The 27,126-nt window shown below is 32.2% G+C and overlaps 1 protein-coding gene across 4 annotated transcripts in view; it reads left to right on the top strand.

Moving 5' to 3' along the window:
* Positions 1 to 15,127: 15,127 nt before the first annotated feature.
* LOC148300102 (protein lozenge-like) overlaps positions 15,128 to 27,126 on the top strand; it is a 61,264-nt gene continuing 49,265 nt past the window's right edge. The window contains exons 1-2 of one of the 4 annotated variants that reach the window (XM_088275269.1): positions 15,128 to 15,450; positions 21,491 to 21,867. In XM_088275269.1, the coding sequence (XP_088131395.1) occupies positions 21,699 to 21,867 (169 nt within the window). In that variant the 5' untranslated portion in view covers positions 15,128 to 15,450; positions 21,491 to 21,698. Of the gene's footprint in view, positions 15,456 to 21,490; positions 21,868 to 27,126 lie in introns of all 4 variants that reach the window. The other 3 variants (XM_088275270.1, XM_088275272.1, XM_088275271.1) reach the window with 3 other exon arrangements.

Here is a 27,126-nt window from a genome sequence, read left to right as displayed (position 1 = left end):
CCGATAAGTGTCGCGGATTCGGAGTTAGAGCCCCTCGGTTCGACCCCATACTCTGTCACGTTTTTAACTATTTTCAAATATAAGCCGCTTAGTTTCTCGTGAAAATAGCAATAAATAGAAATATTTTCCCGTTAATATGACTAATAATAATTAGTTCTATTAACTGAATAAATGTATATTATTAACTGAATAAATGTAGATTAATAAATAATTAGGGCTTCCAAGCTGGTTAAAACCGTTACCGGTTAATTGGTTTTCGATATTAAAAAATGCTCAATATTTTTACGACTAGATACAATTTTTATACAAAAATTGCGCTACATAAATTATCCAAATAATATTATTATTAATAACCGGTTTTCAATCGGGAAAAAAAACTATTTTGGTTAATTTAGAAGACCTCAATACGATTATGAACCACAGTGGCGTAGTTGGGTGATAGCAGACTGCGAAACTGGCGTCGAGGGTCAAATTCCCACCAATCGCAAAATAATTTCAACGTTTTTATTTTAATTGGTCTGTATTGTGATTATTCAATCTTCTTCTGTTTATGTCATTTCAGATCCTCCTGACGTCGACTATCACTCGAGAGTGATTGTCCCCATGCTTGGCAGCTCTAAACAGAGCCTCGACTGTTCTGATTCCCGTTCAATCTCATATATTCTGGAGCAGGGAAATTTCTATTTTTACTTTTACAATTAGGTACAACAACTTGTACTTCTCTCCTCTAAGCATATACCCAAAATAGGACTCCTTCCGGACCTTAATATCAGTCAGCAACTGTATCCTTCCGCTTGTGCTGCAAAGAGTAAGTGCGAAAGTACAAAGCGCAACGCAAACCTAAATAGGTCCATTAAATGCGTAGCATTCTACGATGTAGCCACATTTAGAATGTCTCTAATCGGTTCATAGTGCTGATGCTGAGGGTCCACAATTAAACTCCGTATATAAGTACCATTGTCCACCTCCGTAGTATAATGGTCAGCACCCTCGGCTACCGTTCAGGAGGTCCCGGGTTCGATTCCCAGGGGGGGTCAAATAAATATAAGTGATTTTTTAACTCTAATATTTATTCAATACTACCCTGGACTGGTACCTGAAGCGGAGTGCTGATCACCTTTCCTTCGTGTGTTTACGACAAATATAACACTGCGTCTGTATGATGCAGTGCCCTATGCACCATTGTGGTGCGTATGAGGGTTAGAGAGAGATATGAGTCCAAACATAGCATCAAACTAATCTATGCCAAAATTTCAGATTGCGTTTATCGTTCCAGAATATATTTCTAATTTTATTTAAAACTGTACGAACGGTCTCTGTTTTGCATTTTGCTTCGGTTCTGGGCAGACGTTTTCAACAAGGACACTTCCCAGGTAATTAAAATGTGATAATTTAATAAGTTTCTTCTAAATAAAGATAAATACATAAAATATGGAATGCAGACGAGAGAAGATCGGCGCTTTGTGGATAAATTGCGGTAATAACAAATTGTTAACTTCTGCATTATCGGGAGTAGATCTAATTGGGCAGACCATATGCCAACCGCCCTCTGTTGACACGAGTGACCACATGTTATTTTATTATTGTTATTGTTTGTGCCATTTACCAGAGGACAATGGAGAACATCGCGTGCAACTATTACCGACTCGGACGGACGTATTATTATTATACAAGAAGGCATATTATAATTACCGCGATTTCGAGTAATTTCTGCAAAAACTGTTTCTACTTTCTACTGATACTGATAAACCCGCATGTAGCACCTTGCATCTAGCGAAGCTCGATACGATAATTGAAATCGTATATTTTATTTATTGAATTGGCGTTTAGTTTGTAGAACTCCATTTTAATTTATGTATTCATTTTAAATCAAACACAGATTTTTTGAGTCTATTAAGTTGTATTTTATTAACAAAAACACATAAAAAATTAATATTGTGACAATTTCGCCTTGTTAGGTCATTATCAAACGAATATCAATCGTTTGATAATTCTCTAACAAGGCATAACAATTGTCGCAATGTTAATTTTTTATGTGTTTTGTTAATAAAATACAATTTAGTAGACTCAAAAAATCTGTGTTTGATTTATAATTAATACATATATCATATATTTTAATTGACATTTCTGACAATTTTTACATTCGTGCTTATTTACAAATCTAGTGTATAATTAAGTATGTATGTATATACATATCGCTCACTCCTTTCAAGAACGTCATAAATAAAAAATTGTCAATTTTCAGCTGTACATGTTTTCGGAATGCCCAGAAAATGTACTATATCCCAGCAAAAGAGGCATATTTTTAACTTAATATTTACCCGCTACAGGGCAGAAAAAGTTGTTTTGCATTTTGAAGAAAAGGTATTGTTTAATTATTTTTTTAAATAAACTAAATATTTTTCAAATGGACAAAAAACCTTCAGGTTTTACCTAAAAAGATCTGTTGCACAGTAAAAAGTTCAATAAGTGGCTTGATATTTATTTTTAATATTTTGTGTTATATTTTGAAACATTAAAAACGTTCTCCTGAAAAATCAAGTTTTTTGATTTATGACGTTCTTGAAAGGAGTGAGCGATATGTATAAACAGAATAACCATGCAATTGAAAAAAAACTAACCGGTTGTTTTTTTTTAAATTGCATGGTTAATTAAAGGAACATCTAAAAAAGACCTAACCCTGATCTGCACAAAATGGTGTATAGGGCACCACATTGATTCTACTATGTCAACTTGGTTCATTATTAAGTTCAAGTAGGCGAGGTAATCAGTTTTTCGCTTCAGGTTCCAGTCAAGGATAGTATTCATTATTCAGGGTGTAAAGTCACTAGTATTTATTTTGAATCCATGACCTCGTACACGGTAGCCAAACGTGCTTGCCTCTACGCCACGGGGGTGGGAGGACTGTCGAACCACAATTTAAATGGAAAATATTAAAAATCTTAATGCCAAAAAATATAGAAATTGTGTTTCATGTATGTAATTGTTAAGATTGAGAATACCGATAGTAAATGAGAATTTTATTTTATCATAATATCCTAAGGGTGGTGTGGTACATAATATAATAGAGAGATAAATAGTTTTCATTAGAATCTTAATTGTCCAACAAGCCTCTTCCCTTAGTTTTTCCTTCTATCTCCTTCCCTAAACTCCCTTTTTCCATTACCTTCCTTATTATCATCAATTTGTAATTTATATATTTTTGAATATTCAAGTATCAAGTACCCTCTGATTTCAAACAGCTATATGTGGTATCAAACGTTTTGATCAATATCACTAGTCTGTTTTTGGTTGGTTGGAAGACATTGCTTTTTAGCAATAAGCCCGCCAATGTTCATATACCTTTTCTGTACATGAAGTTTAAATAAATAAATATATTTGTGTAGGTATAGTAAGCCAAATCTTATCCCCATGGAGAACAGATCAAATTGAGAATGAACAGAGTCCTTGATCGTCAGTAATAACACCAATATTAATTTGTCTCGCTGTTCCATATCCTGAGCAGTGTTTAAGAATTTATTTTTCTCTTCTTAAGAGTAAACCCACAGTTCTAGATAACCAGGTACTTGTAAAAATAACCGCAAACCAGCGTTGACCGTGACCAAAGTAAGGTAACCCAAATGACAGCATCGCTCTTTACCGGTTAATTAATCCGATGCTCCCTTGCCGATCCCACAGAGGCACGATTGATTTTTAACCAACGTGTGGTTTGGTTATGAGGTATTTCCACGAGGAAATCAGTAGCCGGTACTACACACTCTCCGTGTGGTTACACAAGGTGTCACCTGCACAAGTAATGTGTACCTACTCACTAATACTGAACAATGCATGCCGAAAATTTGAGATTGGTCGTAATTAAATGGCTACTCTATAAGATTTTTTCACTGTATTATTTATTCCATATTACCATGGACTGGTACCTGAAGCGGAGGGCTGATCACCCTTCCTTCATGTGTAAACGATCAAGATAACACTGCGTTTATATGACACAGTGCTCTATGCACCATTGGGTGCGGATAAGGGTTTTATTACTATTATTACTATAAGATTAATGTGATAAACCTTTGAAAAAAATTCGTAGATGCTTTTTCAAGGTTGTAATGAAATTAAATCAATATTTAGATAATAAATTCCTGCCTTGTTTTCCTCGCTGTGTTTTCAACCCCTGCCTTGTTGTGTATATTACATAGAATTTTGTCCTGTCTCCCATCGGTTTGATGATGTCGATAACGACGAAACCCGGTAATTGGTAAAAAAAAGTTAAAGTCGAAAAAAATCCGCCTCCGTAATGTAATGGTCATCACGCTCGGCTACCGTCCTGGAGGTCCTGGGTTCGATTCCTAGGGGGGAGGGGTCAAATAAATATAAGTGATTTTTTCACTCTAATATTTATTCAATATTACCCTAGACTGGTACCTGACCTACATGTGTTAACGAACAAGACAACACTGTGTTTATACTATGCATTTTTCTATGCACCATTGGGGTGCGGATAAGGGTTTGAAGAAAAAAGATTTACTTGTTTTATTATATTATATAAAATGCAATCCACCAAGAAATATAAGTACAAAACTTAAATCTCATAATAAATCCCTATTCATTTTAGTTTCTTTTAAATATTTATATTAGTTTCTTTTAAATTGTTTGAGTTGATATCGTCCAAAATTATATGCATTTACAAATATATATTTTTAGACCTTAAAAACTTTTTTTTTAAATTGACCAATCTATCATTTTTTTGAGCTTTTGAAGTGCCATTCTGAGTAGATAAGGAAGGGACTTGTAAAACTTTTTGAATCAGGACTCGCTCTCGCTAGACATAGTGCAGAATATTAATTGATGGATATTTTTTTAATATTGTGTATAATTTATACACCATATGATTCTTAGATGCCTAGACACTCCACCTCAAAGTTTGAATAGTAATAATTTGCCTGTTATTCATGCATGTTATTTAAAAAAACACAATTTATTGTTTCGGCATTCACTTTGTGGTAAGACATGATAAAATTGTAAAGTAAAAACACTTTTTTTTACCACTTGAGTTTATTTTATTATAACGACTAGTTTCGGAAGCTATGCTTCAATCTTCAGGTCTTAATATAAACTAAAGCGTAAGTAATAATCTGTTCTATAAATAAGTAGGGGATAAATTATTAATTAGAACCATATTTAAAAGAAACAAATGAGAAAATATAACTGAGAATACAAATGAGAAAATATATTTTAAAAAAACACAAGGTTGAAATCCCAACACAAAGGCGTTAATTTACAGTGAAATTTCAAAAATCTTTTATTACTGTCTTCTTTGCAATCTGCAATAGATAGATACATAATGTTATATTTAATGAATTGTGTAGTTAGGTCATCTGTTTCGTAAAAGCGGTAACAATGGACCTTGCGGGTTCCAGAATGCACCATTTGGTAAGCGAATTGAACAAATCATTCCTTTGTTCACCTGAATTACTCACCGCCTCAAAAAGTAATCAACTTTCTCCGTGTGACACTCAAAATATTCATAAATATTTTCACATTGTATTTTTTTATTTCATAATGGCTCCCTTCAATGCAGAGCTTTCCTTGTAAGAAATATAATGAGCTGTGTCAAGAATAACAATAGCGTATTCGTTTTAATACGTTTTAATTACAAACAAGATGCTGACCTAAATAAGTAATAAAAAAGGGATTCGTCCGACTTCTAAAAGTAAAAAGCGAAATGATATTAATGACAGCTGTAAATAAATGTGGAGCTCCTCTCCGAATAGTAACATTTCCAATATTGCACAAAAAATCATTTAAATGCAAATCTGTTCTGTTTACTGTATTCTATTGAAATCTTAATTAAAGTTGCAAAAAAACGTGACCAATCCTGTGTTAAACAACTATGAAATTATTAAATCGCACCAAAACGTAACAATTTTACAAGCTAGAATTCCTGATTAATTAAAATCATTTATAATGGAAATGTAACGTTTTGGTGAGGACCTCCAACATTAGTCTGATGATGTCAGTTACAAGGAAACTCGGTTGCTCGTCAAATAAAATTCATGTGGAGAAAATCGTATTGTTATTATTTTAATTTATAAACAACAAAATTGTAAAAATAACTCCTAAATGGAGATAAGGCGTTCGGACACAGTCAAAATGTTGCGAAGAATATGATATCTTTATTTTATTAGAGTGACTCAAATCAATATAAGTAATCATTGTTTATTACCCTCGCGCGCATACTCAATACAACATTATGAGTAGGTAATTACTGGTTACTAGTGGTGCGACTCGCAGGCGATCCTCAGTCCACACGTCATCCCGAGCTACCTGCCGCTACCTACATATCTACCGAGATTGCGCCCAGCCGATGGAATAACGTACTAACCACACGAATCTATAAACGGTGGCGGAACTTAATCATGAAGTGAGCTCTACTGACCCGTAGGTACGATGGCCGACCGATTTTTCCCACACGCGAGTTTATATTGCAAACCACTAAATGGTCATATCTAATAGTCATTAATGTATCAACTTCAATTCTCTTAATGATATATTAAAACTCCAGAGAACTGTTATGTACCTAAAAAAATCTCGTACTAGAGTATTTTTTCTCAATGATCTCACATATAAATATGTGCCTACATGTACTATTATAATATACAATACATATATTCAAAGCAGACTTGTACATGTACAAATAAGTAGATAATTTATGCACATATCGATTCAATTGATTTTCAACACGATATATGAGTCAATTGTTGTTTTATTGTGTTAAAAATAAAACAACAATTAAAACTAATAAAAAATGTCTCGCTTATTATTTTAAATTAATTTAAAATAATTCATGGCGAGGGCATTACAAACTATGTTGAAATATTAAATAGACACGTACCTACAATTTGAAAATGCTCTACAAAGGCGAAACAGCTGTTATAAAAATAATAGGTAGAATGTTAAATTGCGTTTCGATTTGTATTGAATTGAAAACATTATAGAATTTAAAATAAAATAATTTAAAAAAATTATGCGTATAGTTTACCTAAAATATCTCTAGGGTAGGTCAAATAAATGTATCTAAGTAATTTTTCACTTAAATATTTATTCAATATTAATTACCCTAGACTGGTACTGGTGCTGATCACCTTTTCTTCACTTGTTAACGATCGAGATAACACTGCGTTTATATGATGCAGTACCCTATGCACCATTGGGTGCGGATAAGGGTTTTCAGAAGATGAATACCTAAAATAACACAATTATTAGGAGCTAGGAGTCATAAATTAATATAGCTAAGAGTTTGAAATTCTAATTAACCATAACATTTTTAAAAGGACTCAATTTTCTCTCACTCTAATTATTTTTTCAGTGACGATTTAATTTTCTGGTAAAAAATTAACCAGTTTATTTCAAAGGATAAAACCACGAGCCTGTCTCTGAGTGCCAAGATTGAGCCTGTTCAATCCTGATGATGAAGTGCCTTCGACCGCAGCTGTGAAAATGCCACAAAATATTCATATTCTTCTGCTATTACTCACTCCATTCACTAAATAAAAAGTTGTGGTGACTAATTAATTAGGGTTAGTGGTAAATAAATGTCGACTGCGACAAATCTGATATCTGGTCGACTCCCGTCACAAGAAACCTACTTTGATTTGAAATTTATTTAACATATTTTTACTTGAATTTTAAAAAAGCGTTATATTTAGTAAATGTTCTCATTTCTTTGTTATAACTGAAAATAAACATAATGTCATATCCGATGACTCCATATTTATATTCCATACTGATTGCGTATTAATAATGTAAACAATCAAATAATATACATGCATACTTATGTATATGTTATACCTATTTTGTTTTGAAATTTTTAACGATATATTACCTAAATATTTTGAGGATAAAGTAGCTTTAAATAATAAAAAATAATCATAATCCTAGTACTTGAAATAAGGAATAAGACTTCTTTTTAAAAAAAAAAAACAAGGAGTAAAATTGTATGATTTTTAAGGGTTTGAAAATGTTTGATAAGATGCATGAATGTATGAAGAATTAAAAGAGTCAGAAAGAGTTTTAAAAGTTTTGGATGCTGTAAGATGTGAATATATATATATATATATATATATATATATATATATATATATATATATATATATATATATATATATATATATATATATATATATATATATATATATATATATATATATATATATATATATATATATATATATATATATATATATATATATATATATATATATACATGTATATATACATGTATATATATATATATATATATATATATATATATATATATATATATATATATGTATATACATATATATATATATATATATATATATATATATATATATTCACATCTTACAGCATCAACAATATATATATATATATATATATATATATATATATATATATATATATATATACATATATATATATATATATATATATATATATATATATATATATATATATATATATATATATATATATATATATATATATATGTATATACATATATATATATATATATATATATATATTCACATCTTACAGCATCAACAATATATATATATATATATATATATATATATATATATATATATATATATATATATATATATATATATATATATATATATATATATATATATATATATATGTATATATATATATATATATATATATATATATATATATATATATATATATATATATATATATACATATATATATATATATATATATATATATATATATATATATATATATATATACAATATATATGTACAATGATTAAAGAAAACACTTGTTTTTTACCACTTGAGTTTTATTATAGACTACATGTTTCACAAGTTAAACTTCCATCATTCAGGTCTGTATAATAACTTAAATATAAAATAAGGAGAGGGGAAAGTTAGGGGAAGGGGTTAGTCAAGGGGCGGAGTTTGAAAACAAAGGAAAAATGGAAAGCAAAGATGAAAAATTTTGAAACAATATATTATGTAATAAATCATTATTAGAATTTAGGTTTTTTTGGATTTCTAAATTTTCAAGATAATTCATAATTTGGCCTTTATATGGAACAAGGTGTAATAATTTTAATTTATGAGAGTGAAATGAGTGATTAGTATCTATTATGTGATTTTCAAATTCCGAAAAATAATTATTTTTTAATTCTAATCTTTAAATATATGTTTTATCACAATCTCCACACGAAATTTCATAAACACCACTTTTTTGTAATAAATCTAGTTTATATTGTATGTAACTAACTAAAGAAATAAATATAAATAATATAAAAAAACAAGTATTAGTAAGTATTAACGCAGAAACGAGCTTAGTTCATTTTTGTACCAAATGTTTTGGATATACGAGACTACTGTTTACATTTTTCCTCTTAAAGTCTATATAATATGACTGTTTATTGAAATGGGTATTAAGGGTAGGTGACAGGGGTATCCAACAGGTAAAGCCGTAGAGGGCCTCGCGCTGATTCAGTCCTGAAAAATACTGAATCACTGAAAATCGAAAATGTTTTAAACCTGAGTCATTTAAAATAATCCTTGAAAATAAAGGTAATACAATATAATATTATGTGGATATAAAAAAACTGTAAAACATTTATTTTAATAGATATTTGTCCGCCGACCATTTGTATCATGTACCATTTTCAACAAAAAATATCAGTAAGCTAAAATAATAAAAATGAAAATGATATTTTCTGGCGTTTCTCGTGTATGTGATCTAGAATTCGGACTTCATATACTAATATAAGTGTTTCTGCTAAAAAAAAGCTTCTTTTTTATCTCACCAATAGATCTCTCTAGTGAAGTTCTAGTGATTCAAGAAAAAGGTTTCTTAATTGGTCATATATATAGAACTTTCAAGAATTCGAGTAGTGTGGTTGTCAATAATGGGTAGAATTGGTGAATGTTACACGTGTGTAAAGTGTTCACTTAAACCAGCCTATGACTATCCTCAGCCCCATAAATGCCCAGACTTCCATATTCTTCTTCATCTTTGATGAGATGTCAAAAAATAATGTAAAAAATATCAGTTTATAGGGACCTAAAAAAAAACCCTTATCTGTGATACTAAAAAACCTTTAAAAATTAAAAAAACCCTTATCTGTGATACCTACATATGACATTTAAATAACTCTATTTTAATATTGCAAATTTCTAAAAACAGTAATATAATAAAATAAACACTTTATAACAGTAGTTATTTTCCACATAAATTTTATTTGACCAGTGATCAGGTTTTGTCGTAACCGGCATCATCAGACTGACTCCACCAATCAAATAAAATTGATGTTGAAAAAACTATATAAGTACTGTAGTTGTTATTTTATTTTATAAAATCGCAGTTCCACCAAGAAATGTCAGTACCTACAAAAGTTAAATCTAATTAAACGAAGATTTGTCTTTTTTTACATTTTATTTCTGAATTTGTATCACAATTCCACATGCTTATAAAAAAGTAAATACATTTATTATTTGTATGTAATACCTACGTAACACGTTATCAAATCGAATGGTCGCTAAGCATGCGTGGAGAATTTACATTATACACAGTCATTAATATCAAAATCGTTGGAATCTGTCGGTCAAGCGGCAATTTATTATATTTTATAATCAGTGCTGATACGGGCGCTTCCTGGAAAGACGCCAGGAAAACACTTGGAGCCAATACGGGAGGAAATCCGCTGTTACCAGGGCGACATGCCAGGCCAGGAGGAGAGGACAGAGTACACTTATTCGCCGCAAGGTGGAGGGGGCGTGCCGAGCCCTGGCTCCGCCCACACTCACACCACGCCCTGCGAGCTTAGGAAATTTTCTTGCGTGATCAATGAGTGTGTTATTATAATTCTGATTTTAATAATTATTTATAATATCTGACAAATTCTATTGGAAACGCTACTGCGGATCGCCTGGCGAACATATCAACATATTATTGACACCGTATACAATAATGTACACCGAATGTAAAACCTCGGCAATGATTCGCGGACCATATCGATATCTGGAATATGTCACATTCTTACTATAAAGCAATAATAATAACAATATTTCTTTTTTTTTCTTTAAACCCTTATCCGCACCCCAATGGTGCATAGGGCACTGCGTTATATAAATGCAGTGTTATCTTGATCTTTTACACATGAAGGAAAGGTGATCAGCCCTCCGCTTCAGGTACCAATCCAAGGTAATATTGAATAAATATTAGTGAGGCTAATGCAAAATTTCAGGCTAATGCAAAATTCCTTGTTTTTTTATATGTTCATCTTTGTTTGGATATGTACTTTTCGAACCGATAATGTACTTGAAATGCTCTCCGGAAAATCAGGAAAATATTCATCGACCAGGGATCTAAATTTATATCCCAAAAATAAAATGATGTACTTATTTCTGCATATTTTTTATTAAGGCCCAGTAATCAATAGTCCGCAACTTCATTTTCATTAAACCCAGGTAACATTTTACGTACTTACTTAATTGATTTTTTTCTTAAATCATAGTTTTTGTATTGAAAATATTTTTTTTCTCATCATAAATATATGATTTTGAAAAGAAAAGAGTTATTGAAACGCAAGGAGTTAAAAATATATACGAGAACATATAAATATTTTTTCAATAAGTAAAAAAATCTAATTTAAATATAGGGTCTGCCATCTAAAGTTTTTTTTTTAACTAGTGCTTATTTCGTGAATGGTAACACTTAGCTCATGTCTGATTTGACAGATAATTAGTTTTATCCTTCCGCTGAGCGAATATGGTTGTGTATACGCTTGAACAACGCTGGGAAATATTGCGACATTACTTTGAAAATCATGGTAATGTTGCAGAATGTGTGCGAAAATTGCGTACGGTTTTTGGAAGAAGAGAAGCACCGTCAGCTCCGTATGTTCGTTATCTTGTGAAAAAAGTGAAAGAAACTGGCATCCTCATCGATAAACCAAAGCGTGAAAAGCCAAAAACAGTGCGTACACCCGAGAATATCGATGTTGTGGCAGAAAGTGTGCGTGAAGCGCCATCAACATCAATTCACCGTCGTTCTCAACAATTGAACATTTCGGAGACATCATTGAGACGAATTTTGCATAAAGACCTTGGTATGACGCCATACAAAGTCCAATTGGTTCAGGAGTTGAAGCCAACTGACCATCCAATGCGTTTTCGCTTCGCTGAGTGGGCCTGCGATCGACTTACAGAAGATGCCGATTTTGCCAAAAAAATCATCTTTTCGGATGAAGCTCATTTTGATCTTGGCGGGTATGTAAACAAGCAAAATTGTCGTATTTGGGGCACAGAAAACCCGCACGCATACATTGAAAAGCCGGTACACCCAAAACGAGTCACTGTTTGGTGCGGATTTTGGTCCAGAGGCATAATTGGGCCATTTTTCTTTGAAAATGAGCAAGGAGTGGCCGTTACAGTCAATGGCGATCGTTATCGGGCCATGTTGAACGGATTTTTGTTCACAAAAATTGAAGAGGAGGATATTGGCAACATTTGGTTTCAACAGGACGGCGCTACGTGCCACACAGCCGAAGCTACACTCGATGTTTTGCGCCCTGTTTTTGAAGATCGCATTATCAGCCGCAGAGCTGATGTCGTTTGGCCACCACCTCGGAGCTGCGATTTGACACCGTTGGACTATTATTTGTGGGGTGCCCTCAAAGATAAATGTTACGCCGACAAGCCAGAGACAATTGACGCTTTAAAGGACAATATTCGTGAAGCCATTGGTGAAATACAGCTGCACACAATCGATAATGTGCTTAAAAATTGGACCGATCGTGTAGGCTACTGCATGGCCAGCCGAGGCAGCCATTTGAATGAAATTATTTTTCATTATTAACCGGAAGGATTGTACTTATAAATAAAAAAAGAAATTTGAGAAAATATTCAGTAGTTTTTTTTTTATAGCATTTTCAAAAAAAAAAGTTATTTGGCGGACCCTTTATATGTACATATATTATTTTCAAATAAAATGAAATGACGTGTAAAGACGTGCGGCTCCTAACGCTGCCAGAAGCTAACTGAATTCTATGATTGCGAGTAAGGCCTTGACAAAAAAAACTGAAAGGAAATATTTTGATTTATCCCGATCGTTATATGAAGCCTCACGGTGAAGGTGTGGGGCAGGGGTTACAAAAATGTTGGCAGGTCAAATATTTTGTACAATAATATGGTTATTTGTGATCTTGACTTTTTAAACAAACATGTCTGTATCGTCTGTTGAAGTTCTATGAGACACTTCTTAAGACGGTCTTTATTACGGCTACAGGCAACACGAGAAATTTTTCAAAGAGTGCTCTTAGCTGAACACAGTGAACTGACGAACACAAAACTGCATTTTTCAACATTTACGGATAAGTAACAAGACCATTTATCAGGATTTGACAATAGCTCCTATCTCCAGTGTTTTTTTTCTGAAATAATTATTTCCAATGTGTTTATTAAAAAACAATTATCCACGATTCTCGGTATTGCCTGAAACGATGCCGCCGTAGCAGACGAGATAGAATAACCGACTCCTATGACTAATAAGAAGCTGTAAAATACTATTGCACCGGCATAGAACCTTATTTTTTTCCAAATGAGAATAGATTCTTATATCAGCAATAATGAGATGGCCAGAGGGAGTCATATAATTTTTTAATGACCCAAATCGTTGGGGCTTTGTCCTAGAGTTATTATCTGGAACTGATGTAGGTACGATGTTTTGCTAGTACCTTGATATAAAATCTCTCATCCAACGCAGCATCATGTACATAGAAGCGCGAGCACTCGGTGACATAAAACGCATTGTTACACCGTAATATTATTACTAATAACGTGATTTTATTGGAATATTACCGTTCATAGTTTGCGGTAAATTATATTACGAAAATAACTACCTAATTATTGACAAATTTGACTTCCGCCGTAGTATACTTCCCAGAGAAGGGAGGTAAACATAAATATTTTTCAGATATTTGTTTAATCTCATCCTTGACTGGTGCCTAAATCGCAGGACTGATTACCTTGCTTTTAGAATCGAAATAATATAGCCTAGATATGATGCAATGCCCTTTTCACATTTGAGTGAGGATAAGGGTTGAAGAAGAAAAAATACATTTAAAAAAATTGTAAACTAAAACGAATTTAGTAATATTGGTATAAATTAACATATAATAACAATGATCAGTTAATTTAATTCGCAAAAAAATAACAAAAAGGATTTAACGTTTCCCAAATAGAGTCCATTAATTTTATAACAATAAATAGGATAAATTAATTAAACTTTAAATAAATAATTACAGTTATCATATAAAAATATAAATATAAATAAAAATACTTTTTTTTTTTAATTTTATTTCTTTTCTTTATTACGAATTGGAATTATTGGGCATCTTCAGACTGCATTTTGATAAATTGCCATAGTAATGACTTCATCCATTGTAATGATATTCTTTTTTTATTTCTTTTTTTTATAAAATAAAAAGTGACGTATTTTCACTCTTTGCGTAACTCACATGGCGTGGCGGATAAACGCAAACAGAAAAACAGTACATTATACATACATATGTTACGTAAAAAATATGAAATATAGGTACCATCATATTATCATACACATATTACCTTTATAATGATAGTACATAGATAATTTCTTTGTATCCTTAAACCCTTTTTTAAAAAATATTACGTAAAAAATATTATATAAACATATTTTTTACGTATTTGTAATTTTCTTTATGTATTTATTTCAGATATGTCGAAACTCGAAACCAAGTTGATGTGTTTTTTTTATTGATTTATTAAAATATTTTTGATGATAATGATTAATTTCCCAACATAAACAATACTAATTAATTAATAGGTACGCCTACGTATATAAACGAATTATATTTATTTGCATCCTTAGTACCTACTTGTTGAATGAGTTCTCGCCGAACGTGTGAGAGAACACCTCAATCTTGCGGACAATTCGTTCGTTTGTTCCGGTCTCTAATTGATCAGGTAGGTACTGAAAAAACGTAGATGTGTCATCGGAATCGGATAATATCGGCATACGAAAGAAGCGGATAACCCGCGCTGGGAAACGGCGTGACGCGGCCGCCAGATCTGGCGGGAAGGCTGTGCAGAGAGCTCGGCGCTAGGCGCGCTCAGTACCTCACGAGCCCCGCTCGGCCCAGCACCGCGCCGCTCCCGCGCCACAGCGCCTCCGCCAGCGGACCCCGCGTCACTGACAGCCGGTTTCCGAGATGTGTTGTCTTCTTAGAATCTCGTAATTGACTCACCGATCCGATCGGACCATTCAGCGGGCTCTCCGGAATTTAAATTTAGAATTTTATCGTCTTCAATCGTCTCGCGAATAGCTTTGTGCTAATGTACTGTTAATTGTGAGTGATAATATAATTTTGTTGACAGTAGTGACAAAACGGTGAGGTATTTATTTACAGTGACGTTATTATCATTGTCTTGTTCGTGTCGAACTTTGTTGCATTGTTGTCATCGGTTTATATGATTACTAAACTTCATTAATCTTACTCAATAGGTACTCAGATGTTTACACACGTAACTTTTTATTTATCTATGGGATTTAAATTTCTACGTAGGTACTTAACTTAAATGCATAAGAATATATATTATTTTATTAAATAACAGTTCAAAGAATGAAATTTTTGTACATATCTCCACCTCACTAGAAACAGGACAATATTTATAAAACGGTCCTTCTTAGAATTTGAATGGCCCTGAATTCGACAAAAAAAATCTAATTACATATTTCGCATTTAAAAATCAGATTACAACTTCGCTAATTTACTATTAAATTTATTAGGTATAAAAACATAAGTCTACTGCTTCATGAAAGCCCATTTGACATTGTTCGTCTCCAGTAAAATAAGAGTAATTTTCTTCCCTCGAGTAGTTGGTTCTCACAAACAAGGATACACAGATCACGTTACATCTCCACTCTCAACTATTATATCTTATTTTCTCATCTTCTAAACACTCTTACGAAACCTACGTCGGAAAAATTATGTCACTATATTTATTCCACATCGATTCCTAAGTATGTTGTATGACAATAATATTAATCTTCCTTTATAATCCTTTTTGCATTCGGCTTGCACTCACGACATACGGTGCATATAATAATGTTATACCACCACTAAAATGTGGATGGATGCAGTTTGAATATTAAATCAATCAAATTACTTACAAGAATGACCGTTTTAAATGACATACAGATGTATAGTAACATACGTATTTTATATAACAACTATTTTACTTTATTACGATACCTATCTTCTATTTTTCTCTACTTTCAAAATAATTTTACGTTTAGTTAGTTCGGTTTTTTGTATATTATTTATTCAAACTTAGTAATTTACTCAATTCTTTGTGTGTTACTTACCATTGATAAATATACTTCACATACAAAACACGAATAGTTAGAGGAAAATAGTCACCATTCAAAACAGATCAGTTCTATGATTGGATCGTGTAGGTATATCAGACATCAAATTAAAATTAAAATTAGATTTTGAAAAAAATGTTCATCTCAGACCATTTCGTGTAAAATATTTAAATTTTCGCAAAAGTTTTATAAATACATATCTACTTTATATAAAACAGTGCAATACACTTTTCTAAACGATGAAAATTTAATTACAGAACGCAAATGAATCGAATAATTAATTTTTAATCGGCAGTATATTTTAAGTGAAGTAACAATTATAAAATTATACTATATTATAAAATACATGACATTTAATTATACCTACTTACATTATTCATTGGTTCGTCACTAACTTTGTAAAATGACATGTTTATTTCTTTTTTTTAATAAGTACTTCTAACAGTTTTATTTCATTACACACAACTAGTTTCGAAAACAACTGCAACTAGTCGTGTGTAATGAAATAAAACTCAATGAGTGGTATTATACAAGCGTTTAATTTTTTAAATAAACTACAACTGAATGGCATTTTCTTGCATTTATTTTATTTTAGGGTTTATCGTTACTAGCATCATCAGACCGGTCCAATGATGTTGTCAATGGCAAAACTCGGTCGCTGGTAAAAAAATAGTAATAGTGGAGAAAACATTTAAGTTGTTTTATTTTTTACGTTTATAAACTTTCATATTTAAACTGCGTAGAAAAAAGTAAAAAAAATAAACTACAACCATTTTCCAAAAATAAAGTAAAACTTATTATTATGTCTACCTCCGTAGTGTGGTCAGCGCGTTTGGCTACCGTGCTGGAGGTCCCAGGTTCAATTCCCGGGGAGAGGTGTCATAATAAATATGGGTGATTTTCACTCTCATATTTATTTAATATTACCCTGGACAGATACAAGAAGCGCAGGGTTGATCACCTTGCCTTCATGAAATTAACGATCAGTGATGACGTGCGGTTAAGGGTTTTAAAAAATCATTTAATCATATTCATAAATATTATTTTTCGTGTTTTATGATTTCTCTTCACAGATAGTATCCATGTGTCGTTACACATGGATGCTTGCTTCGATTTACGCTTGAAAAAATCTAAATGATTTGCGTAAAGATTGGTAACTTCCAATATGATTTTAAAATATTTGTGCCGAATTAGGTATGAGGAGATGCATGAATGTGGGAAAGATGGATACTGTTTGCAAATACTATTATATATATAGTAGGCAGAGATAATAAAACAACACACCACTCTGTCCTTGCAAACATGCATCATTCATGCATTCATACATCTTCCACATTCATGCATCTTCTCATACATACCCGCCGATTATTTCGACTCCTGACCTGACCGCTTTCAAGTATTTGACATACCTGATCATGCCAAGGTTTTCTCGATCTTCCTCCGCTCCTTAATCTAACTATATTCGCTTAATAAATTTGGTTTTACCGTTCTTTCCTCACTCATTTTTTTAACTTTGTTGCATTGTTGTCATCGGTTTATATGATTACTAAACCGTGGGGGAAGGGAGTGAGGGAGGAGAGAGGTGTATCGTTTTGAATTTAACTATCCAAAATACATATTTATTTATTAAAAAAATACTTTATATGCACATCAAATATAGAAATTACTTATTAGCACTACAGAATATAGAAATTACTTATTTTTTATGGTAAATTAATGATTTAATCAGAGAATATTAGTTTCTCTTAATTTAACAAGGGGCTCACGCGAGCCCCTCCGAGCCTCCTGCAGCCCACCGCTGATCTCAACATCATTAGGATAGAGAGAGAGAGAGAAAACTTTTATTCGCACCTCATTGGTGCATGGGCACTGCGTCATATAAACGCAGTGTTATCTTGATCGTTTACACATGAAGGAAAGGTGATCAGCCCTCCGCTTCAGGTACCAGACCAAGGTAATATTGAATAAATATTAGAGTGAAAAATCACATATATTTATTTGACCCCACCTGGAAATCGAACCCGGGACCTCCAGAACAGTAGCTGAGCTTGCTGACCATTACACTACGGAGGCGGACAAAAGATTAGAATAAGCCGTGTAAAATACACAACATCTGTACATACATATATGTATGTGTCATAGTCAAGTCTATAAAAACGATCAAATCATATATTTGGTTATTTGATTACACTGTTAAGTGTGTGTATAATTTTGTGTGGAATGGATATATCTATTATCAGAAGCCAGTGGCCCCAATTACTATGTCAATTATCGATCAAGTATTCAGCGATGCAATCAATGGACGATGGGAGATGGGATATATGAGGTCCTGTGTAATGCACCCAAACACGGCCCACCTAAACACATGTATCATAAATAACCCACCTATCCAATTCCCGCTGTTAATTGTAGTCAAGGGAAAATGTTTGATCCCTTCGGATGACCCAAGTTATCAAATAACCAAATATACCTAGTATAATCAATGATTGTATTATCCTAATACTACGCTGAAACTTTATATTAGGTAACAGAGCAGATGCACAGGAAATATTTTGAGAAAAATCTGTAAAAACTGACTAATGCAATAATAATTGTATTTACAGGCGGACCTCAACTTTCGCACATGAGTGGTTCCTGAAAATGTGTGCGAAAGTAAAAATGTTCGAAAGTAGAGGGATGTAAAAAATTAAATAAAAAAGACTCCAAAAATTGTACTTTAAAATTTGTATTTATTCATTAGATGAACTATTTCATGTGTGATGGTTTCTGGAGTTTCATCAGAATTCATGAAATCACCCATCTCTGGTGGCTATAGTTGTTTCCATCAACCTTTCATTATTCCCTCTTATTTCAACCCATGCGTCTCCAATATTGTTTATTGAGTTCTATGTGTTATAATTCAGAACGCACATAACACTTTTCATAGTTCGAACCCGGTTCATACGCATTTCATAGTGTGAATATCTGCACGAAAAAAAGCAGTTTTGCGTAAAAAGATTTTTTTTTAAATGTGCGAAATAGCGAATTGTGCGAAAGTCTAATATGCGAAAGATGAGGTCCGTCTGTATTCTTGTGTACCAAACGTCGTATATCGGGTAGTGTCTAGATTTCTACATTTTAATCGGATATATTAATGTTTAAAATATGCAATACGACATATCTTTAAGAAGATTATCGTTCTAGATGATTCTAATTTTTAAAAACGAAATGTTTATTTAAAAAAATATCAAATGAAACGAATTTTAAAATCTAAAAAAAAAAAACTAAAGCTGCAGTAAAATATATTTTTTTTTAATAATCATCTATTGCCTTATTTCAAATGGCTCAATCATTTGTAAAATTATAATAAATGCTGAACTAATAAAACAGCCAGCTTAAATTTCAAAAACTATTTTGATAAACAGAGAAGAAACATACATATGTTAAGCATATATAAATATGACCATATTACGATATGACTATCGTAATTTTATCGTCGATTATACGGACATGCAATAAAATATATAATAAAACAACTATGTAGCTAACTACGAAACCCGGTCAATGGATAAATAATAAAAAAAATGGAAAAGCTATATAGTTCTTATTATGTAAATTGCAATAACACCAAGAAATGTCAGTAAAAAACTTAAAATAATACAATAAAATACACACAACCTGTACCCAAATAAGTTACTAGTAGGTAGAAAAAAATCTATGATATGAATTTCTTCGGATTTACTACAAAATTTTAACTTCTAACACCTCTTGTTTATCAATTTTAAAAAATATTAAAATTGCACAACCTTTACCCAAATATGAATGGTTTTTCAGGGTCGTCCAAGGTATTTAATATTTTCATAAATATTTTTTTGTATATATTTATCATACTTGTACGGACATACTAGTAGTGACTAGTGAGCACATTAGGATCAAATAGCCCACCTACGTCGTCATCTTTGAATGCATCTCACAGATTTATAAAATTATAACGCGTGAAATGACCCTATAGTGATGCATCTTTCATCTCAAACGTGTACGAGTGAGAATCTGTACCTACCTGTGAATCAAATGATTTCGTTATATACATAGTTACGTTTTTACAAATTTAAAATCATTGAAAATTACTGAACATTTTCGTTGTATTTGACAAATCAAGAAAGAAATTTATGTAAATTTAATACTACAATGATCATTAAAATATGAATATTCATTATTTTTTAATTTGGCTGATTCTAATGTATGTATATAAAATGTAAAAACCTCATTGGAAAATAAAAGTACTTAAAAACACTGACTGTAAAATTTGCAAAGTTTGGACTCAATGCGTCACAAAAGTGAACAAAGCTGATGAGTGCAAGAGTTTTTTTTTGTTTGAGAAGGAAGATTTTTTATGAATTTATTACGCTCTTATGTATTTTTTAAATTATAAACATGTAAATATTTAATTATTCTTCATCTAACTCTTATCCTGACATAGTGTTTAGGGCACTGCATTGTGTTGACGCAGTGTTATATTGATCGTTACTTACATGAAGACAAAGTGATCACTCCTGCGCTTCAGAGTAATATTAAATAAATATTAGATTGTGTACTGATATTTGTTTTCACTCCCTCCCCTAGGAATCGAACCCGAAAGCTCCTGGTATGGTAGATAAAAACTCTAACCATTGCACCACGGAGGCAAACGATACTTTAATTACTTTATGACTCAAATAAATAATAAATTATAATAAATACTTGAAAGCGGTCAGGTTAGGAGTCGAAATAATCGGCGGGTATGTATGAGGAGATGCATGAAGATGTGAAGAATGTTTGCAAAGATATAGTGGTATGGTTTTCTATTCTCATTGCCTACTTCTGTGGGGAAGCGTCGTGATGGTTATTTAGTAAGTTAATGTTTTTGTTTATGAGACAACCATTATGGAATTGCATGACTGTTATTTAAAATCGCTGTCTCGTTTTCACTTTTTTTTGTTTTTTATAAATTTATAAGTATTTTTTTATCCCATTTTACTATGGAATTCTAAATGGCATAATATATCAGATTTATTTTTAAATAACCCGATGACATGAATAGCAACACCCCTCAACCTGTATTTAAATAATAGTGTGCATATGATAACTACGCTACATAAAAATAAACACATTGAATAAAAAAGTGAATTAAAGCATTATTATAGACTCAGTGGTGTGGTGATAGTAGCGGAGCAGTGACGCGTCAGACGTCAGAAGGCAGTAGAGAGGGCAGCGTCCCAGGGCTCAAGGTGCCCCCGCGTGGCGGCCCCATGCACCTGCCGGGCGGGGGCTGCGGGCGCGCGCCTCTCTCCCCGCCCTCGCCGCCCTCCCCGCCCTCGGGCTCCATGGACCCGCCGGGGGGCTCGCCGCCCTCGCACGACCTCTGGTGGACCGAGAGCCTCATCTGCGAGGCGCAACAAGAACACCCGGGAGAGCTAGGTGAGCCATACAATATCATTGTCCATTTGACACTAGTCTTGAATTAGTATTTTTGATTGCGCTATAGAGAATTTTCTGTATTTATGTGTATATGGTATATCACAGGGATGACGAATCTTCTTAAGCCTGAGTCCAAAAAAAATGTGTATGTAATTTTTGATTTTTAACAAAAACAAAGCATTAATATAACGAAAAAAATTAAGTACTTGTAAATTATTAAACCACATCCGCTCCCTAGGTGGAGCAAATGGAGTCCACTAACTGTCTCGAGGCTTTTCTGTCGGTTCCCAGCTCCCTTGTATCCTCCCAAGTCAGATCTGCGTCCCGAAGTTCTGACAAGAACTGCCGAGGAATTGTCAGCCGTGGTCGTCCTGGGCGGCGCGGACCAGATGCCTTGTAAAAGAGGCAAGCTTGATTGACTTAGAACATTGACCGGCCACAATATCAACAAGCAAAATTTATTTAAAAAAAATCTTACGTACATATTTTTTGAGAGCTGGTGCTTATTTCCTATACCCAATGGCGCATATAAGGATAGAGCACTGCGTATAATCGACATGGTGTTAACATCATCGCTAATTATGCGAAGGCAAGATGCTTCCAGATTCTTCTACATAGTATGATAATCAAATATATTTATTGGAATATAAATAACGGAAGTAAATGGACAATACTGATATATGGGAAAGGAAATGGAAGTAGATACAGTAGAACTCGTCTAATCCATCGCCTTTGGGATTGGGCGTATGGTTGAAACGCAAAAAGGTCGGATTGCCAGAAAATACAGAAAAATACAGACTACAAAAATAACAAACTCTGATCTCAAATAGATTTTCTACATTTAAATAGTGAAATAAACCGCACAAAAGCTGCTTTTATTATTAAAAAAGAGCAATACATATAAAAATTGAAGGTAGCCCATAGTAAATAAACGCTTAGAAAAAAAGTCGTTCCAAGTAGGTTGTATCAACCGAAGTAGCGGACCTGCTGAGGGCTAACGAGAGGTTCTACAGGTACAATGTGAAGAAAAAATTGGAAATTGCATTAGCTCGTGTAGCTTGGATTACGAATTCCTCGAGGATACGATAGTAAACTAGATTGATGAGAAATGGAAGTGTCTCCTCTCTAAGTAGTGTCGTGGATTGGTCGTGCCGTTGCGAGGGGAAGGTAGGTAAGTAATGATGCATTTAACCGCACTCGGTGCTCCCAATCAAGCGACGGACGTTTAGAATTTGCCAGTCGTAAATTAATATAAATAATCGGACGAGCTATTGCCGAGCCGTCGGCTATTGGTTATTGGCTGCTATATAATGTCATAATTAATTTACGATGCAAAAAATTACGCGGATGCTTCTGCAGTCTTGGGCACCTTATTGTCTTCTTAGTTTACTCAGTGAATTGTCAAGTGAAATTTCACCGCACTATTATCTTTTGTATTGAAAGATAGCTGTAATAATACTGTTAATGATTTTCATTGTAATACATATCGCTCACTATACATATACACTCACTCCTTTCAACAACGTCATATATCAAAAATCGTCAATTTTCAGTTGTGGGTGTTTTCAGAATGCCCATAAAACGTACTATATCTCAGCAAAAAGCGGCATATTTTTAACCTAATATTTACGCGCTACAGGGCAGAAAGTGTTGTTTTTGCATTTTGAAGAAAAAGTTTTCAATCATTTTTTTTTTAATAGACTAAATATTTTTCAAATGGAGAAAAAACATCCAGGTTTCACCTAAAAAGGTCTGTTGCACAATAAAAAGTTCAATAAGTGGCTTGACATTTATTTTTTATACATTGCATTATATTTTTAAACCTTTAAAACGATCTCCTGAAAAATCAAGTTTTTTTAAATATGACCTTGTTGAAAGGAGTGAGCGATATGTATGCGTTATTTATTAATACAAATTATCTTTATACTATCATACAATTAATAGAGGTAGTATTTCATGAAAATGGCACCATATCAACTATCCAAAATTAGTATTTTTATTATTACTATTATTATTATTATTATTATTATTATTATAATTACTGGCCTTTGAAGGGTTGAGGTCGTTCGGCAAACGAGGGCGCCAGATGAGGACCCCGGAAAGTTCTGAAAAAATCTTGAAATCTGAAAATAAAATGTTGAAAGCCGAAGACCCATTTTTTTCATACGTCGATACAATACTGAATGAAATATTGTATTTACCTTTAAGGGGCACTCAAAATTCACTATTCAATATTCCGTACTTACAAAGGAGCATTGCTTGTCATAATGGGATAGATGTTTGACAATAAAACTAAATTCAATGTTTCAATTCATATCTGATCTATACTTGGTGGATTAAATTCCAATTTGATGTTCAAAGTACTGTGTGAGATTTTTTTTAATGATCTTGTCTTATCGCTTATTAAAAAATAAATAAAAAACTATTTATGAAGATGAATTCTACAAGTTAAAATCAAATATTATGGTATATGTACATGTGTAGAATTAGTTAATGAGTATCTTCAAAAAATGATGATTAACAAGAAAATACCGTGTTATTTCAAACATCTTAATCTGGGTATACGGGATTTCCAGAATCACCAATGCAATTTTTTAGTACCTATCATGAAATAATTTATTAGCTGTGTGATTCACGACTTACTCTGTAATGTGTATGTATGTATTATAATATACAATATTTAGGTAAATATTATGAAGTAATTCGATATTATAGGAAAGCCAAATGTGTGAAGATAAAATATTTCTCGGGTGCAACAATACAATTAATAAAAATAAAAAATTATTTAATATTTTAATATTAACTAGTGAAGTTAATTTCTAAAATAGGTCAAGATATATTTTTTTTCAATGAGTGACTTGGTCCTTTTTATTATTTTATTCGTGATGTTATAATCATTAAAACAGATTTTTATTAATTTATTAATAAATGCAATTTTATTTGACGTGTAAATCTATATTCAATAAGTTGAATTAGTATGCAAGAACCAAATTGTAATTTTTAGTATGTTTGCAATGGTTAGTGATACAATACATCCAAACTTATTCATCTTTTATTATCAATTTTAAACTAGGAAAATCAATCTTGTATCTTTGTTTATTCTTTGCATAGGACGATTCACATTGATTTTCACAAAATTAAGATGGACGCTTCGATTTTAGTTCAGGATATATTCAAATAAGTAAACCTAAAATTTTAGTTGATTGTTGTATTATTCAACCTCTAAAGTTAACCCCTGAAGATGAAATATCAATATATATTACATGTCAGTTGGTCAAATTAGAAGTATGTATTTAAAATGTTTTTTTTATTTATTATTATTTGTTTCTGCATATACAACTTTAGAAAATTGAACCGATATAGATGTTCAAGAATAGATATAATTATGAACGTTACAGTCACATATGAAATGATCATATTATTTTTTGACATCTCATCAAAGATGAAGAAGAATATGGAAGTCTGGGCATTTACGGGGCTTACGACCGTCATAGGCTGGCCGTCCGTAAACCGTCGTAAACCAGCCTATGACGGTCGTAAGCCCCGTAAATGCCCAGACTTCCATATTCTTCTTCATCTTTGATGAGATGTCAAAAAATAATATGAAAATAACTCCTGTAATTGGAGATAATCCAGATTTTGTGAACAAGTATTTGGACACACTCAAAATATTGTATGAAATGATCCATTGATTCAGCCAATACCAGGTCGTAAGCCCTCGAATGATCGGACTGCCATATTCTCTTTGTACAGCAAAAAATTGTTTCCTTTCTTTTGAGACACTTATCATCTATTTATGTTTACACTCAATCAGCCATCAATCGTGTTTTTTTTAAATAAAACATGTTTATTTTGAATTATAAATTCATGGAAATAGTCATGCTATACGAATGATATAATTTTAAGTTCAGTTAAAGAACAGTAGAGTGCGTATACCTCACGATTTACTAAATTAATATTAATGTTTGTTAATTTTTATATTTATTTATATTGATTTATATTTATTTACTTTACTGTAGTAACCTCCCTAGTGTTATGGTCAGCACGCTCGGCTACCGTTCTGGAGGTCTCGGGTACGATTCCCAAGGGGGGTAAAATAAATATAAGTGATTTTTTCACAGTCATATTTATTCAATATTACCCTGGACTGGTACCTGAAGCGGAGGGCTGAACACCTTTCCTTCATGTGTAAGCGATCAAGATAACTCTGCGTTTATATGACGCAGTGCCCTATGCACCATTGGGGTGCGGATAAGGGTTTTATTATTATTACTGTAGTAAACCGTATATCTCAATACAATAATATTACAAAATATTTTTTCTTGTTTGAACTTGCACGTATTGACTACATACAGTCTCAAATTAATTAATCTAATCAATCAAAATCATTTAATCATTGTAATAAATATCAATATGATGTCGACAATAGTCATTATCTATGATATACTAAAAGATAAGATCAATTTTACTTTTTTAAAATCAGTAATAAAATTATTTACTAAAATGGGGGTTGAAATAACTGATTAATTTATTTTAGTATATTAGTAATTTTAGGACTGTTTAATTGGAGGCGCTGTTAAGAACTGCCAAAATTTGGCATTTAATGCAAAGACAATTACTCTACTTATGTGATAGTCGATGTCAGGGGGACCTGACATGACACGCACAGAAGAAGAAGCAACTGTTGTCAATACATAAACGGTTTTATGTAGTTTTTAGTTAGAAATAACGCAATGATAGCAACAATGAAACATAATATACATGATAAAAACCAAATTGTTTGCGAATTCATTTCACTGTTGCCATCCTTGCGTTATTGCGAACGAAAATCTACACACATAATACAGTCTATATATTATAGACGGTATTTTGTCGTTTTTCGTTCGAAATAACGCAAAGATAGAAACATTAAAACAACAGGTTTAAAAGGATTCGCACACAATTTAGTTTGTATCATTTTCAGTTTCAGAACCTATAAACCTACCCTTGATCGAACAAATGATTTTTTCACTATATATACCTACTTAAAAAAAACAAAAACTTCGAGTTAATGGAATAAAGAATATAAAGAAATAGTACGTAAATAAGTAAACAAGATCAAAATTGGTTTACCGAAATAATTTTAGGTAAACCAATGGTGATCTTATTAACTTGAGATATTCAGGTCCCGGGTTCGATTCCTAGGATGGAGAGGGGGTCAAATAAATATAAGTGATGTTTTCACTCTAATATGTATTCAATACTACCATGGACTGGTAC

This window comes from Brachycentrus maculatus, unplaced genomic scaffold, assembly GCF_059751285.1.
Source record: "Brachycentrus maculatus isolate JH-2025_06_01 unplaced genomic scaffold, ASM5975128v1 h1tg000837l, whole genome shotgun sequence".
In the NCBI taxonomy this organism is placed as follows: domain Eukaryota; kingdom Metazoa; phylum Arthropoda; class Insecta; order Trichoptera; family Brachycentridae; genus Brachycentrus; species Brachycentrus maculatus.
The sequence above is the reverse complement of the archived record's forward strand: the minus strand, read 5'-3'. Positions and strand labels throughout refer to the sequence as shown.